Here is a 12,809-nt window from a genome sequence, read left to right as displayed (position 1 = left end):
TGTTCAGCCTGGGGAAGAGAAGGCTTCGGGGAGACCTTATTGCAGCCTCTCAGTACTTAAAGGAGGCTTATTAAAAAGATGGCGGCAACCTTTTTAGCAGGGCCAGTTGCGACAGGGCAAGGGGGAATGGCTTTAAACTAAAGGGGGGGAGATTGAGACTAGATATAAGGAAGAAATTTTTTACGCTGAGGGTGGTGAAGCATCGGCACAGGTTGCCCAGAGAGGTGGTGGATGCCCCATCCCTGGTCAAGGGACCAGGGATGAATGACCATTCAAGGTCAGGTTGGCCGGGGCTCTGAGCAACCTGGTCTAGTTGAAGATGTCCCTGCCCATGGCAGGGGGGTTGGACTAGATGACCTTTAGAGGTCCCTTCCAACCCAAACTAGTCTATGATTCTATAATTTGAGAAATTTGCGATCATTGGAGGAGGGTTTTCCAAGTACGCTTTTCAGTAGATTTTGAGCAACTTTTTATGCAAATATTGTGATAGCTCTGAGAGCTGCCTGAAAGGAGGTTTGGCCCAACCTAACAGAAATCAGTGGAAAATCCTTTACTGATTTCACTGGCAGCAAAACTGTGTCTTAAAGTTTTCACCAGAGACACTTACAAATTCAAAATGATTGAGGAAACTGGACAACAGCTGCTGTGTCACTTAGTGAACTATGCTCCAGACCAAGTGGGGCTACTAAGTGAGAAGAAGGAAGGTTGCAGCATTTTTTACCTTCCAAACAGATGTGGTGGTAACTGTCATACATGGTTTCAGTTTTAAATAATCCTTGCCATGAAGTCTGCTTTCCTGACTTAAAAACAGATACTGTGCGTGTTACCTTAATTTTACATTTTCTGTAGATCTTTCTGTTATCTGCAATAGCTGAAGAAATTCCCATGCAATAAGTGTAGAAGTTCTAGTGAGAAACAGTTCCACCCTGAATGGAATTTGAACATTTGCCCATTTTCCTTAGCACTTTCGATCCCTTTTCCCACTATCTTTTATAAGTTAGTTGAGAGTACCCGTTTGTTTGAAGGCTTACTATAAGCTAGTGCTTCATACTCTTTCTTACATCATTGACTAGTCCTTCAGCATATCCCTTTTTGGTTCTTCTGTTGTCTTCTCTGTGCTAGTGTTCATTAGGGTGATATTATTTGCCATCTACAGTACTGTAACCCACTGTCTGTTGTGATGGGGTTTCCCCATGTGTAGTTGTGATGATGCTAGAACAACACTCCCACTTGTAGCACTCCCCTCCCAGTCTTCCCATGTCTGTCCACAGTTGCCTCCTGCGCCTCCTAGCTAATATGAACATGAAAAAATGCATCCACAATCTTCACCATAGTGAAGCTCCAAACCATACTCAGTGTGCTACTATTAAATACTTATTTTCTGTGTTGCTCAGAGGTTTCCTGGTGGTTTTGGCGTTGCGGATTTTATTTTAATGGACATATGCAATGGGGCAGTATGTGGGGGGATATTCTTATGCAGTGTCTTGCATTTTGAAAGTGCAATAATGTGCTTTGTGCTTGTAGGACATTGCTTATTACCAAGCCTTATCTGCTGAACAGTTGGCCTTATCTGCTGAACAGTTGCAGACAGAAGCTGCTAAAATTCAACCCAGCACTTCAGCCACCCAGGAGTTTTACGAACCAGGCTTAGAATCAGCTGCTAGTGCCAAACTGGATGATTTGCAGCGTTCTTGGGAAACACTGAAAAATGTAGTAAGTCTTCATCTGGAGGGTTCAAAATAATCAGCTAGTTTGTGAGGAATAAAATGCAAAGAACTGGCTCAGCTAATATTCTTCTCTGCAGTTCTTGGTTTTCAGGTGGTAACAAGATTTGTTAGTTGTGATATTATATTACACTGGCTTTGTTCTTTCTTTGAAAGCCTGTGCAGGATGGACTGCCATTAAGGAAAAATAAAAGACATTAAGGCTGATAGTTGCCTTCAGAAATACTGGCTATTGTCAGACTATATTCCATAACCTAACAGGGAAATCCACTCATGCTGGATGAGTTGGCAAAAAAGGTCCAAGAATCCAGTTTCTCCAAATACTGAGTCAACACATTTCTACATAGTAGTGCAGCATAATCATTCAGTGATGTATGAAAATGGTCAAAGTTCTGATCGCATGCTATAAATTTTAATTCTTTGAAGAGGCACAGTAGCTATTATGGGGTATTAAGAACTATGGGTCTAGCAAATTGTGCACATTCACATGTTTGAGTGCATAAAATCTAAAATAAGGCATGAGAATGTGCCTAGGTTTTCCCTGCTTATTAAAGTCCATTTTTTTCAGTCACAGAACCTAGGATTTGACTGATGATGTTTAAACAGATAAATATTTTTAATATGGATATTTTGCGTTATACTTTTGAAAACTTGTTGCAAGTTTTTGGTTTTAGTCTCGTAAGCCTAGGGATGTATGAAGCAGAAGAAAAAGAAAATCCTGTATCAGAGGTCAGAATTTATACCTTCCATTCCTCTTCAGATCAGTGAAAAGCAGCGCACCCTCTATGAAGCTCTTGAGCGTCAACAGAAATATCAGGACACACTCCAGTCTATATCCACAAAAATGGAGACCATTGAGATCAAACTAAATGAGAGTCTGGAACCAGCCAAAAGCCCGGAGAGCCAGATGGCTGAACATCAGGTAAAAAATTATATGTAAGAAATAGAGGGAAAGTATGCATTACCTGTATATCTTTAGTTCCCTTTTTCAGATAGCAGCGTTCTTCATGGCTGGATGCCTCAAAAACATGCATTAGTTGTATGAACCTTCTCTGTTAACTGTATGTCTTGCCTTTCTGGATTTCCGGCTGTTCTAAAGCTGGTGTAATGGGGATTGTTTTAATAAGGAGCCTTTTAAAAAAAGTAGAATAGATCATAAGAGTTTGTCCAATTGAAATTTTCAGCAAAATCTTTTGTCAAAGATTGTGTTCAGTGACACCTACATATACTGTTCTTCAGCATCAGTGCTACTAGCATGTATCGGACTATTTATAATGTTCCCAAATTTACTAAGATCATAACCAATACTGATGCAGTGTAAATTGATCTAAATACAGTCTTTGCCTTGTTAAACAAAAACAAACAAACTAAAGCACATAAAAAAATTCCCTCCCAGAGGAAGTCCTGAGAAATGATGCTCTGAATAATAAAAGAGTACTTTATCAAGTAACCAATCTGATATATGTCCAAGTTGTAATCATCTAAACCTTCTACCTGACAGCTTGAAACTATCTGGCGGGGCCGGTTCTCATTTCAGTAGGAACTCCATGACCTGAAAAGGATAACATTTGGCTTTTGTAGCACTGCGTGATGTCCTGTGCATCCAATATGTATATATTATCAGACATGAAAGTAAAGTATCTGCTCTAAGGTATTGGTAATGCAGCATCCTTTTGTAGGTATCTTGGAAACTGATTTATAGGATAAGAATGATAGTAGGAATATTTTTATGTCATGGAGTTAATCTGTGGATGTTTACATATATTGCTGGATGTTCTTTGTCCAGTTAGTAAGTTTCAGGCTGAAAGCTAACTCATGCCCCTATTTCTCTCTCACAAACACACGCTCACTTACTTGTTCATTGTCTTCACTGTATGTACTAGAATACCCTCCAGAAAATTTGTTGGAAGAATAAATCTGTATGTTAATATTTCCAAAAGAATTCCTTCTCGTGATATGTTTGAAATTCAAGATAAGTAATTAAATCCATATTTCAGTTATCAGATGCATGATCCTAGCCTAAGTATCTAAAAGCAGGACTCAGTCCTTCTGAATTCTGACTCTACCAAACCAGCACTATTGCACATGTATTGCACTACTCTGTGTTCCTCATGCTCCCTTGGGACAGTCATCTTGAATTTTGTATTAAGCCTATACCTCCTCAGATACTTTCTTCTCACTGATAAATGAAGCAAATACTTTCTCTGCTCTCATTTCTAAATAGGCTTTGATTGATGAGATTTTAATGTTACAAGAAGAAATCACTGAGCTTCAGACATCATTAGCCCAGGAACTGGTTTCAGAACCACTGGATGCAGAAGCTGCTGATCAGCTGGCATTGCAGTCCACTCTCACGGTCTTGGCAGAACGAATGGCCACAATTCGAATGAAGGCATCAGGAAAACGACAACTATTAGAGGTACAAGAAAGAACCTCTAGGATTGGGTCTTTTCGATCACATTCCAGATTTCGAGAGCCAGTTTCGGCAGACATGTACTTTCACCAAAATCCTCAGTCACCACTGAATGCTGATAACTAAAAAAGTCATTTTCAGTTCTGCTCATTTCTCACAATTCCTTTCACTAATAAATTATTGTTGTTTTTTAGCAAGTCCCTCATCTTAATGCTAGGTGATAAGTAACCAGAAGGAACTTGGAAACACACTGCAGGAGTCATATTTTTTAATGGTATTGTTGGTTTTGGGTTTGTTTTTTTTTTTAATATCCACATTGACATTTTCTCAATAGGTTCCCTTGGTATTCCTTGTCCTCCACAGAAGAAGTAATGAAGTGCAGGTGTTAAAAGTGATATTATCTACAGTAAACTTTTGAGGAGTCACCTGTCCAAACTGGGAGACAAGAGAAGGGGGAAAACTTAAAACAAGAAATAACACCTCTTCCAAACCGTTGCTTTGTTGTCTACGCTCATCTTCCCAGTAATTTGCATGCAAACTTTTATCATGGAAGACACACCCCTTTCTTTCTTTATCTACTAGCTTTACCAAAAATCCTTTAATACTAAGGTGTTTTTAAAAAAAGTCCTTTACAGGTAGGAATGTTGCTGTGTATATTATACAGGTGAGAAAATGCAGTCATGCTAAAGCTGGCTACAGTCAGGCTACTTTGAACACTGCAGGGCAGCTTTACTGCTAAGAACTGCAGCAGTGAATTCATAAATAAAGTAACTGCTGCCTTCATAATTTCCAGCATCGATCAATTCTGAGAGACTGAGTGAGAATTGGCTCTGTGGATCTACCTGGGTTACAGGGGAGTCCCAGGGTGCATCAGCTGCATTAGTTCTGTGCAGTCATCTGAGACAGTGAACAGGTCCTTAGAAAATATCGTTGTTATTTTTAAAAAATTGCGCTAAGTTTTACTTCTCATAAGAAAAATGGCTTTTACGTAAAAATAAGGAGCTGGAAGTAGAATAGGAATCTTACTGTTTATAGCTTGCACCCCGTATAGGATCTTACAAACTTCTTGATAGCATTTAGGAGGAGATGCTAACTAATAATTTCAAGATAAAGCATGCGTCAAATATACTACTCTTAACTATGGTTAGGATTCTGACAGTTACTTTGATACAATAGCATAAGTATCCCCCAATAATTCTGACTAAGAAATACGTATGGTATGCAGACAATATTCAGTAATTTAACCTGTGCACTTTATAGGTCTGATTTCACAGATAAAATCTTCCAGAGCACTGCAGGAATGTAAATGTAGAAATACAGATAGAACAGGTAATGAAAACATTTTGCTGTTGAGGGTGTGGATTGGTAATATTGTTCTTTCTGTGGACCTAATTTAAATAACTAGAGCTTGAGAACTGTTCACCTCTGGATTATTTGAAACACTTAACAACTATAATTATTCTTTAAATTATTCTAACATGCAATTATTAATTTTGCCATTAAAATTAAGCATTCAGAAAAGCTGTGCAAACACTCCCCTGTGTGAGGGATTTGCCCTGCACATACAGGTGTGAATTTCCTTACAGAAGTGTGGTATGTCGACCCTGGACAGCAGCCAAACACCCACCCTCACTCCCCTCTCCCACGGGATGGGGAAAAAATAGAAGGCAGGCAAAAAGACTCATGGATCGAGGTAATGACAGCTTAATAGGGTAAGGAAAAGCTGTGCGTGCAAGCAAAGGAAAATAAGGAACTTATTCACTACTTCCCCATCAGCAGGCAGATGTTTAGCCTCTTTCCTGGAAAGCAGGGTCTCAGCATGTGTAGCAGTTGCTTGGAAAGGCAAACGCCATAACCACAAATGCCGCCCACCCCCCTTCCCTGAGCTTTTACTGCTGATCATTATCTCATATGGTACAGAATATCTCTTTGGTCAGTTCAGGTTAGCTGTCCTCGCTATGCCCTCTCCCAACCTTTTGCCCACCCCCAGCCTACTGGCCTTTGTGAGGGGCGGTTGGAAAGAAAGCCTTAATGCTGTACAAGCACTGTTCAGCAATAGCCAAAACATCACTGTGCTATCAACACAGTTTTAGCCGCAGTTGCAAAGCGTAGCACCATACAGGCTGTGATGAAGTTAACTCCATCCCAGCCAGATTCAGTACAATCTTCTCCCCTTGTTCCATACCATTTGCAGCATGCTTAGGTTCCACATTATCTGATGCATCTAAGTATCCTCTGACCATCCCATTCTATCCGTTTCTTATTCCCGAAATCCCCTCTACTCTCTCCAGAGCTTTGTATCTCTCTTGTACTGGGGAGCTCAGAACTGGACACAGTGCTCTAGGTGTGGACTCACCAGTGTTAACTAGAGGGGAAGGATCACCTCCCTCAATCTGCTGGCAACTTTCCTCCTAACGTAGCCCAGGATACCATGAGCCTTCTTTACCACAAGGGCCCATTCCTGGCTCATGTTTAACTTGGTGTCCACCAGGACCCCCAGATCCTTTTCTGCCAAGCTGCTTTCCAGCTGGTCGGCCTCCAGCATATACAGGTGCCTGGGATTGTTCCTCCCCAGGTGCAGGACTTTGTGCTTCCCTTTGTTCAACTTCATGAGGTTCTGTCAGCCCATTTCTTCAGCCTGTCCATCTCGATGGCAGCACAACCCTTTGGTGTATCAGCCACTCCTCCCATTTTGTACCATCAGTAAACTTGCTGAGGCTCATTACTGGCCTCTCACTAGACTTTGTGCCACTGATGACCACCCTCTGGGCCCAGCTGTTCAGTCAGTTTTCAAATTCATATGGCACTATTAAAGGGTGAGCGAGTCTTGCCGATTACTCCCTGTCTGTCCGATGGATGGACCAGCTGACGGATGGAGCCAGAGAGTCCATTTTGTACCATCAGTAAACTTGCTGAGGCTCATTACTGGCCTCTCACTAGACTTTGTGCCACTGATGACCACCCTCTGGGCCCAGCTGTTCAGTCAGTTTTCAAATTCATATGGCACTATTAAAGGGTGAGCGAGTCTTGCCGATTACTCCCTGTCTGTCCGATGGATGGACCAGCTGACGGATGGAGCCAGAGAGTCTGTGTTGCTGAGATGCTGTTGCTGCAGCAGCCACTGGAGCTTAATGTCCTTCTACACCCTACAGCACAGGGCTTCCGAGAGCGTCTTTTTTGTTGAGATGCTTTTCCCCCCCCAGCCACTGGAGCTTAATGTCCTTCTACACCCTACAGCACAGGGATCTTCCGAGAGGCCAGACAAGGTAGACAGCTCTTCGGTCTTCTCTTTACCCACGGTGGCTACACCAAAGGCCCACCAGTACCCTGTTGGGTCCTTGAAGTACCCCTCTCGTGCCTTTCTTGAGAGACAATAAGGCTATCTAACAGCCTGCTGCTGCCTAAAAAGGCAAAGCTGCCCTCCTTCCCCTGCAGCCCACTCCCAGCTCTGTGTCCCCATGCATCTTTCTCCCTAAGCAAACAGTGCTGTGCTAGTTAAGCAAACTGAATCAATGTGGGGGAAACCCAAAGGAGAGCAGCAAGAGGAGGCAGAAAAGAGCTCACCTTTAGAAGGCTGTAATAGCAGAGATCTACTGAAGGAAGTAGAAATACAGTGACTGAACTGAAACAATTTCAGTCACCAGAAAAGCATGCTCATCAGTTGAAAGCAATAACTTTTTGTAAAGGTTTCCAACTTAGGAATGAAAGGGCTTATTATGGCTTAAAAATACTATATAGAAGTTGTGAGGGACAGAGAGGGAAAAATTTTAAAAAGTGACTGTTGTGGTATATTTTTTTTAAAAGTAAAATATAATTTGTACCTCTAGGAAAAACTGAACGAGCAGCTGGAAGAACAGCGGCAAGAGCAGGCTCTTCAAAGGTACCGTTGTGAAGCTGATGAGCTTGACCACTGGCTACTCAATACCCGAGCAACACTGGACACCGCTCTGGTTACTGCCGAGGAACCTATGGACATGGAAGCACAGCTGGTAGACTGTCAGGTAAAATTATCAGTCCTGTAATGTTTAGATGAACAGGATGGATGTAGCTTTATCTGAATGAAGAGGCAAATATGGAACATTAATGATAAGACCATTATTGAGTGGCATGAGCCAGCATATTAGTGGGGAAGAAGTTTCTGATCTCCTTAGCACCTCGTATAGGCTCAGTTGGCTTCATCAGTGATTTGTGAAATAAATTCATGTTCTTCATTTCTTATTAATTTTGGCTTCATCAGTGATTTGTGAAATAAAATATAACCTGTTCTTCATTTCTTATTAAAGATCTCAAACAGTGCTTTAGAAAGCGCATGTAAACATAGCAGTAGGAAAACAAGATATACTGACTGCAAGAACATTTGAAGCTCTACAACTTTCAGAGGACATTTTATTTTGCTTTAAAGGCCTTGTATTCACTTCACTTGCTGTTTTTGCTCCACTCAAGCTAGAGTTGTTGAACAGCTCACTTGATAGGTGTGAAAACACCTGTAGTGTACTTTCCTACTCCTCCTTTTCCAGCTGAAGAACACACTCCCACTAGCAGTGGTGACTGGGACAGTGTTGGGTTTTCTTCAGGAGTAATCCCTACCCCCATTCAAAAGTAAAGTATAATCATCAGTAATTAATTTAATTAATTTATTTTAATTAATTTAATATTAATCAACCCAGAATATCAAAACAAAAGAGGAAAAACATTTTGCTGCAATAGGATTAATTGCATATACTTTTATTAACAAGGCTTGGATCAGTCATAACATCCACGTTCTCAAATTAGTGGGAGTTTTCCAATTTTAAATGAGAGTTTAGAACTGTATGATCATTAAAATTACAAGATAGATGAGACAGATGGACAAAAGATCCCTTTTCATATTAAAGAATGAGGCTCTCAACTATTTTAGGATAAATGGGAGTTAAGTTTCATGTAAGTCCAATGAATTAAACCTCTAGTTAAATTTTCATCGACACCGCTTCATTATTGGAATTTTCAGTCTGCTCAGTCTCAAGTGTTCTTTCATCACCCGTCCTTGGGAGTTGTTTGTTATATATAGATAAACCCTGTGAACTTAAACAAGCAGTAATTTTTTTTTTTAATATAATCTGTAGGAAACTCAAAATTAAAAAGAACAGTTAACTTTGTGAAAAAGTTAATACTGCTGTTCCTTTGCTGGTTCTTAAAATCTTAATACAGTAACTTTTATATAAAGTCCTATATTTTTTCCACTTTTTAGAGACTCTGCCCATCTTATCCTGCACACATTCCTTCAGGAGCAATATTTGTAAGTTTCTACTTGATGGTTGCTATGGAAACAAAAACATTAGATGTCAGGCTAGGTTTCTGAACAAGAATTGTATGAGCTTTGAGTTTGGAAGATCAAAATATGCCCTATGTCTGTAATACGTGAATGGTTAATGGAATGTCAAGGAAATAGCTTTTGAGAATAAACATGCCAGAGATTTGTCACTTTAAGTCTCTCTTTAGACTAAAGAGGATTATACAGAAATCCTTAAGTCCATCATGCACCAATCAGAAAGAGCAAATAGTGAGAAGAGAAGCTTATCAATGCAGCCAGAGCAACGCATAGGAGGAGGTAGGAAGCATTTCACTAAATGTACATGAAAGGAGAGGAAAGAAGTAACTCTAGCTGCGTGCTCTGTTTCTTGTCATTATGGATATCAGTCTAGCCACCCTTACCTTTAATGTGCAAATAAAGAGCATCTCCTCTACAAATCCTTTGTTTCAAATAATAACTTTTTAATTTCCTATTTTGAAAAAGGTTGCAAACAGAAATGGCAAATGCAAACATTTGCAAGCATATTCCTAAGGACTCTGAAAGGGACTGGAAGGCAAAGCAATGATAATCTGACTTGCCCTTAGCTTGGCGACGGGTGAGGTAGGCCACAGGTCGTCTTGCCAGAAAGCGTGACAGATGCTGGAAAATGTATGAATTTGGTTCTTTGTTTTTGCTGCTGCAGAACATGCTGATTGAAATAGAGCAGAAGGTGGTAGCCTTGTCAGAGTTGTCTGTGCACAACGAGAACTTGCTAATGGAGGGGAAGGCTCACACCAAGGATGAGGCAGAGCAGCTGGCTGTGAAGCTCAGGACGCTGAAGGGCAGCCTTCTGGAGCTGCAGAGAGTGCTCCACGACAAACAGATCAACATTCGGGTAAGTGGCTCTTTCCAACTGGCTTCACGGTGGGCAGGAGGTTGGGGGATTTCATAGCAGTTTTATGCAACTGGGAAAAGGAGTAAAAATATTTTACTGATTTAGTTTGAGCTATTCATCTTTAGTTAGTAAATGGAATTACACTCCAAAATAAAGAACTGCCTAGCAAGCTTTAGCTTATCATTTTCAAGTTAACAGCACCACTTCGTGGTGAAACTATCCTAACCTCACTGTCTTCACTGAAAGGACAGTAATAAAGTAGACAGATCATTAGCTTAGTCTGGATATACTCTGTTCCTGTTCCCAGTCCCTTTAGATTGCATGTGCTCTGGGGCAGGATCCCTCCCCCAACAAAAGAACAGTCGTAAATACATGCTTTCCTCCATACAGCGTGCACAACGCAATGAACAGATAACATCAAGATAATGAAAAATTTTAAAATATGGCTAATACTTAGTGGCATCATTACACCAAACAAAATATATAATCAAAGGTCCATTTAACCTCAGTCTTGTCCTAGGTTTCTGTTCCTAGCACCATTAGTCTGCTTACTGCCACTAGTTCATTTTATTTAACAGTTGGTTTTGGTCATTCTTTAGGTTAAACTAGCATGTGGAGAACTGAATCCAGACAAGAAATCCAACCATGTAATGTGACTGACTGGGTTTGAATTTGCTTGCCCTGCTGTGACTCCCTCCCCCACCTTTTCTTTTACTTCTTTTCTGGGCTTTGCTGTGCAAATTAAACATGATAAGCTTCAAAGATTTCTAGCTTGTAATGCAGATTAAAGTCTACTGAGAGGTTAGCTTGAAAAGTCTCTTGACGTGCTAAGAACTATTTTTAGTCCAAAGCAACTGGGTAACTATAAAACTTAACATAGCTTCACAAAAAAACCCCAACAAACACACACAAAAAAAAAGGAAGGAAAAACCCAGTCATTTATTCCTATTGCCTCTAAGATGAAGTAACTTTCGTATTACCCTTCCATATTAAACCTCATGATTAGGCAAATGAAAAGTGTTATCAACAGCATGTTGGCATATAATACTATATTCTGATACATTACTTGTGAAGTGAAAAGGCATTACAGATCTTGTTGCTTCGTTTTAAAATATGTATGCTGCATTTTAAAATGTGCTGCATTTTAAAATACAATGGTGTGATTTAGTTTACTTAAACTTTTAAAACAGAGTTTTGGATGCTTTTCTAATATAAAAAATAACAACAAAATAATTTCCAGATGTAGAATATGAATCATTTAAGATGCTACATGCATGCAAGACTTGTTTCTTTATAAATTGCAAACTTTTTTTGGACTTCATTTATGGATTGTAGAAGAAAATAGGTATAGGCCATATAACATCTTCAAATTTTCATTGAGCAATTTTTTTCAAATGAGAAATTCTATTATGTCTTTTTCCAAACAATCAGGCATAAAGTATTTCTTTTGGACTGAGGCCCAGAGCATCAGATGCCCAAAAATGCACTATCTTCTGCCATTATTAACCCTGAGAAACATTACATGCTAATGGCACCATTGCTCATGCATGTAAGAAACTGGGACTTACACATGTCTCTAGATGTACTGGTAACCCTGTAATTGCCCAGAGGCAAGGACCAGCCTGCCCCCAGACAAGGAAGGATCCTCCCAAGTTGCACTGCAAGACCAAGAGTGTTGTAAAGACTGAGATACATTTTCCTTAAAGTGGTATTTCAGTATATCTGTTATTCTTGTGACACAAGGCTTTTTAGGAGCCAGTGTGAGATTCTGTGACTTCCTTGCAGCAATTTCAGTTTTCCTTCTAATTTTAATTAATTAATGTCACTAATGATAAGGAAAAAGTGATTTAGAGACCAAGTCCTTCATTCATAAGATAAAGCAGTGAAATTCTATAGAAAGATGCTGGATCAGGAGAGTTCCAGACTACATTGATTCCAAATGTAGCATTTTTCAAGAACTTTGAAAGATACACAAAACATCACTTTATTACTGTTATCTACTAACTTCTGTGACTTAGGAGCAATAAAAATAAATAGAAACCTTATAAAAAGAAGAAGTACAATGGATTTGCAGTAAAAAAAAATACAGATAGTGTTTCTTTACTTTTTATTACAAAGTGTGTGGAGGGACAACTTCAGTTCCACAAGACAAATATGCCTGATACAGGTTTGTACAATTCTGAACTCCTTTGGGAGATCAGTTTTATCACCATTTTCTTCAGGGATTTTCCAATTATTTCTGTGCTGCAGTGGAATGTCCACAGGAATGACAGCTTCAAGCATTTATTTCCCTGGCTATTTAAAGGAAATGTAATACAGTTCCTTCAGACAGAATTAAAATGAAAATGCAAGTGTGTTTTTCAAACTTATATTCTGTGATTTGAGAATGAGAAAATCTGGTTCACAAATAATTTTGATCTAAAAAGTATGCACAATAGCATATTTGCAAAACCTCATTGCATCCACAAATGACACAATCCCTTTTACACTCTTTGCTATTGCAGGAAC

At 39.7% G+C, this 12,809-nt stretch overlaps 1 protein-coding gene across 1 annotated transcript in view; it reads left to right on the top strand.

Annotated features, from left to right (window-relative positions):
• The window catches only part of SYNE1 (spectrin repeat containing nuclear envelope protein 1), a 284,071-nt gene that overhangs the window by 181,232 nt on the left and 90,030 nt on the right, over positions 1-12,809 (top strand). The window contains exons 91-96 of the mRNA XM_019472625.1: positions 1,525-1,713; positions 2,485-2,646; positions 3,949-4,143; positions 7,965-8,138; positions 10,110-10,301; positions 10,901-10,948. Coding sequence (XP_019328170.1) covers positions 1,525-1,713; positions 2,485-2,646; positions 3,949-4,143; positions 7,965-8,138; positions 10,110-10,301; positions 10,901-10,948 — 960 coding nt within the window. The remainder of the gene's footprint in view (positions 1-1,524; positions 1,714-2,484; positions 2,647-3,948; positions 4,144-7,964; positions 8,139-10,109; positions 10,302-10,900; positions 10,949-12,809) is intronic.

Source organism: Aptenodytes forsteri, unplaced genomic scaffold (assembly GCF_000699145.1).
Source record: "Aptenodytes forsteri isolate BGI_AS27 unplaced genomic scaffold, ASM69914v1 Scaffold82, whole genome shotgun sequence".
In the NCBI taxonomy this organism is placed as follows: domain Eukaryota; kingdom Metazoa; phylum Chordata; class Aves; order Sphenisciformes; family Spheniscidae; genus Aptenodytes; species Aptenodytes forsteri.
This window is presented reverse-complemented; position numbering and strand designations above follow the sequence as displayed.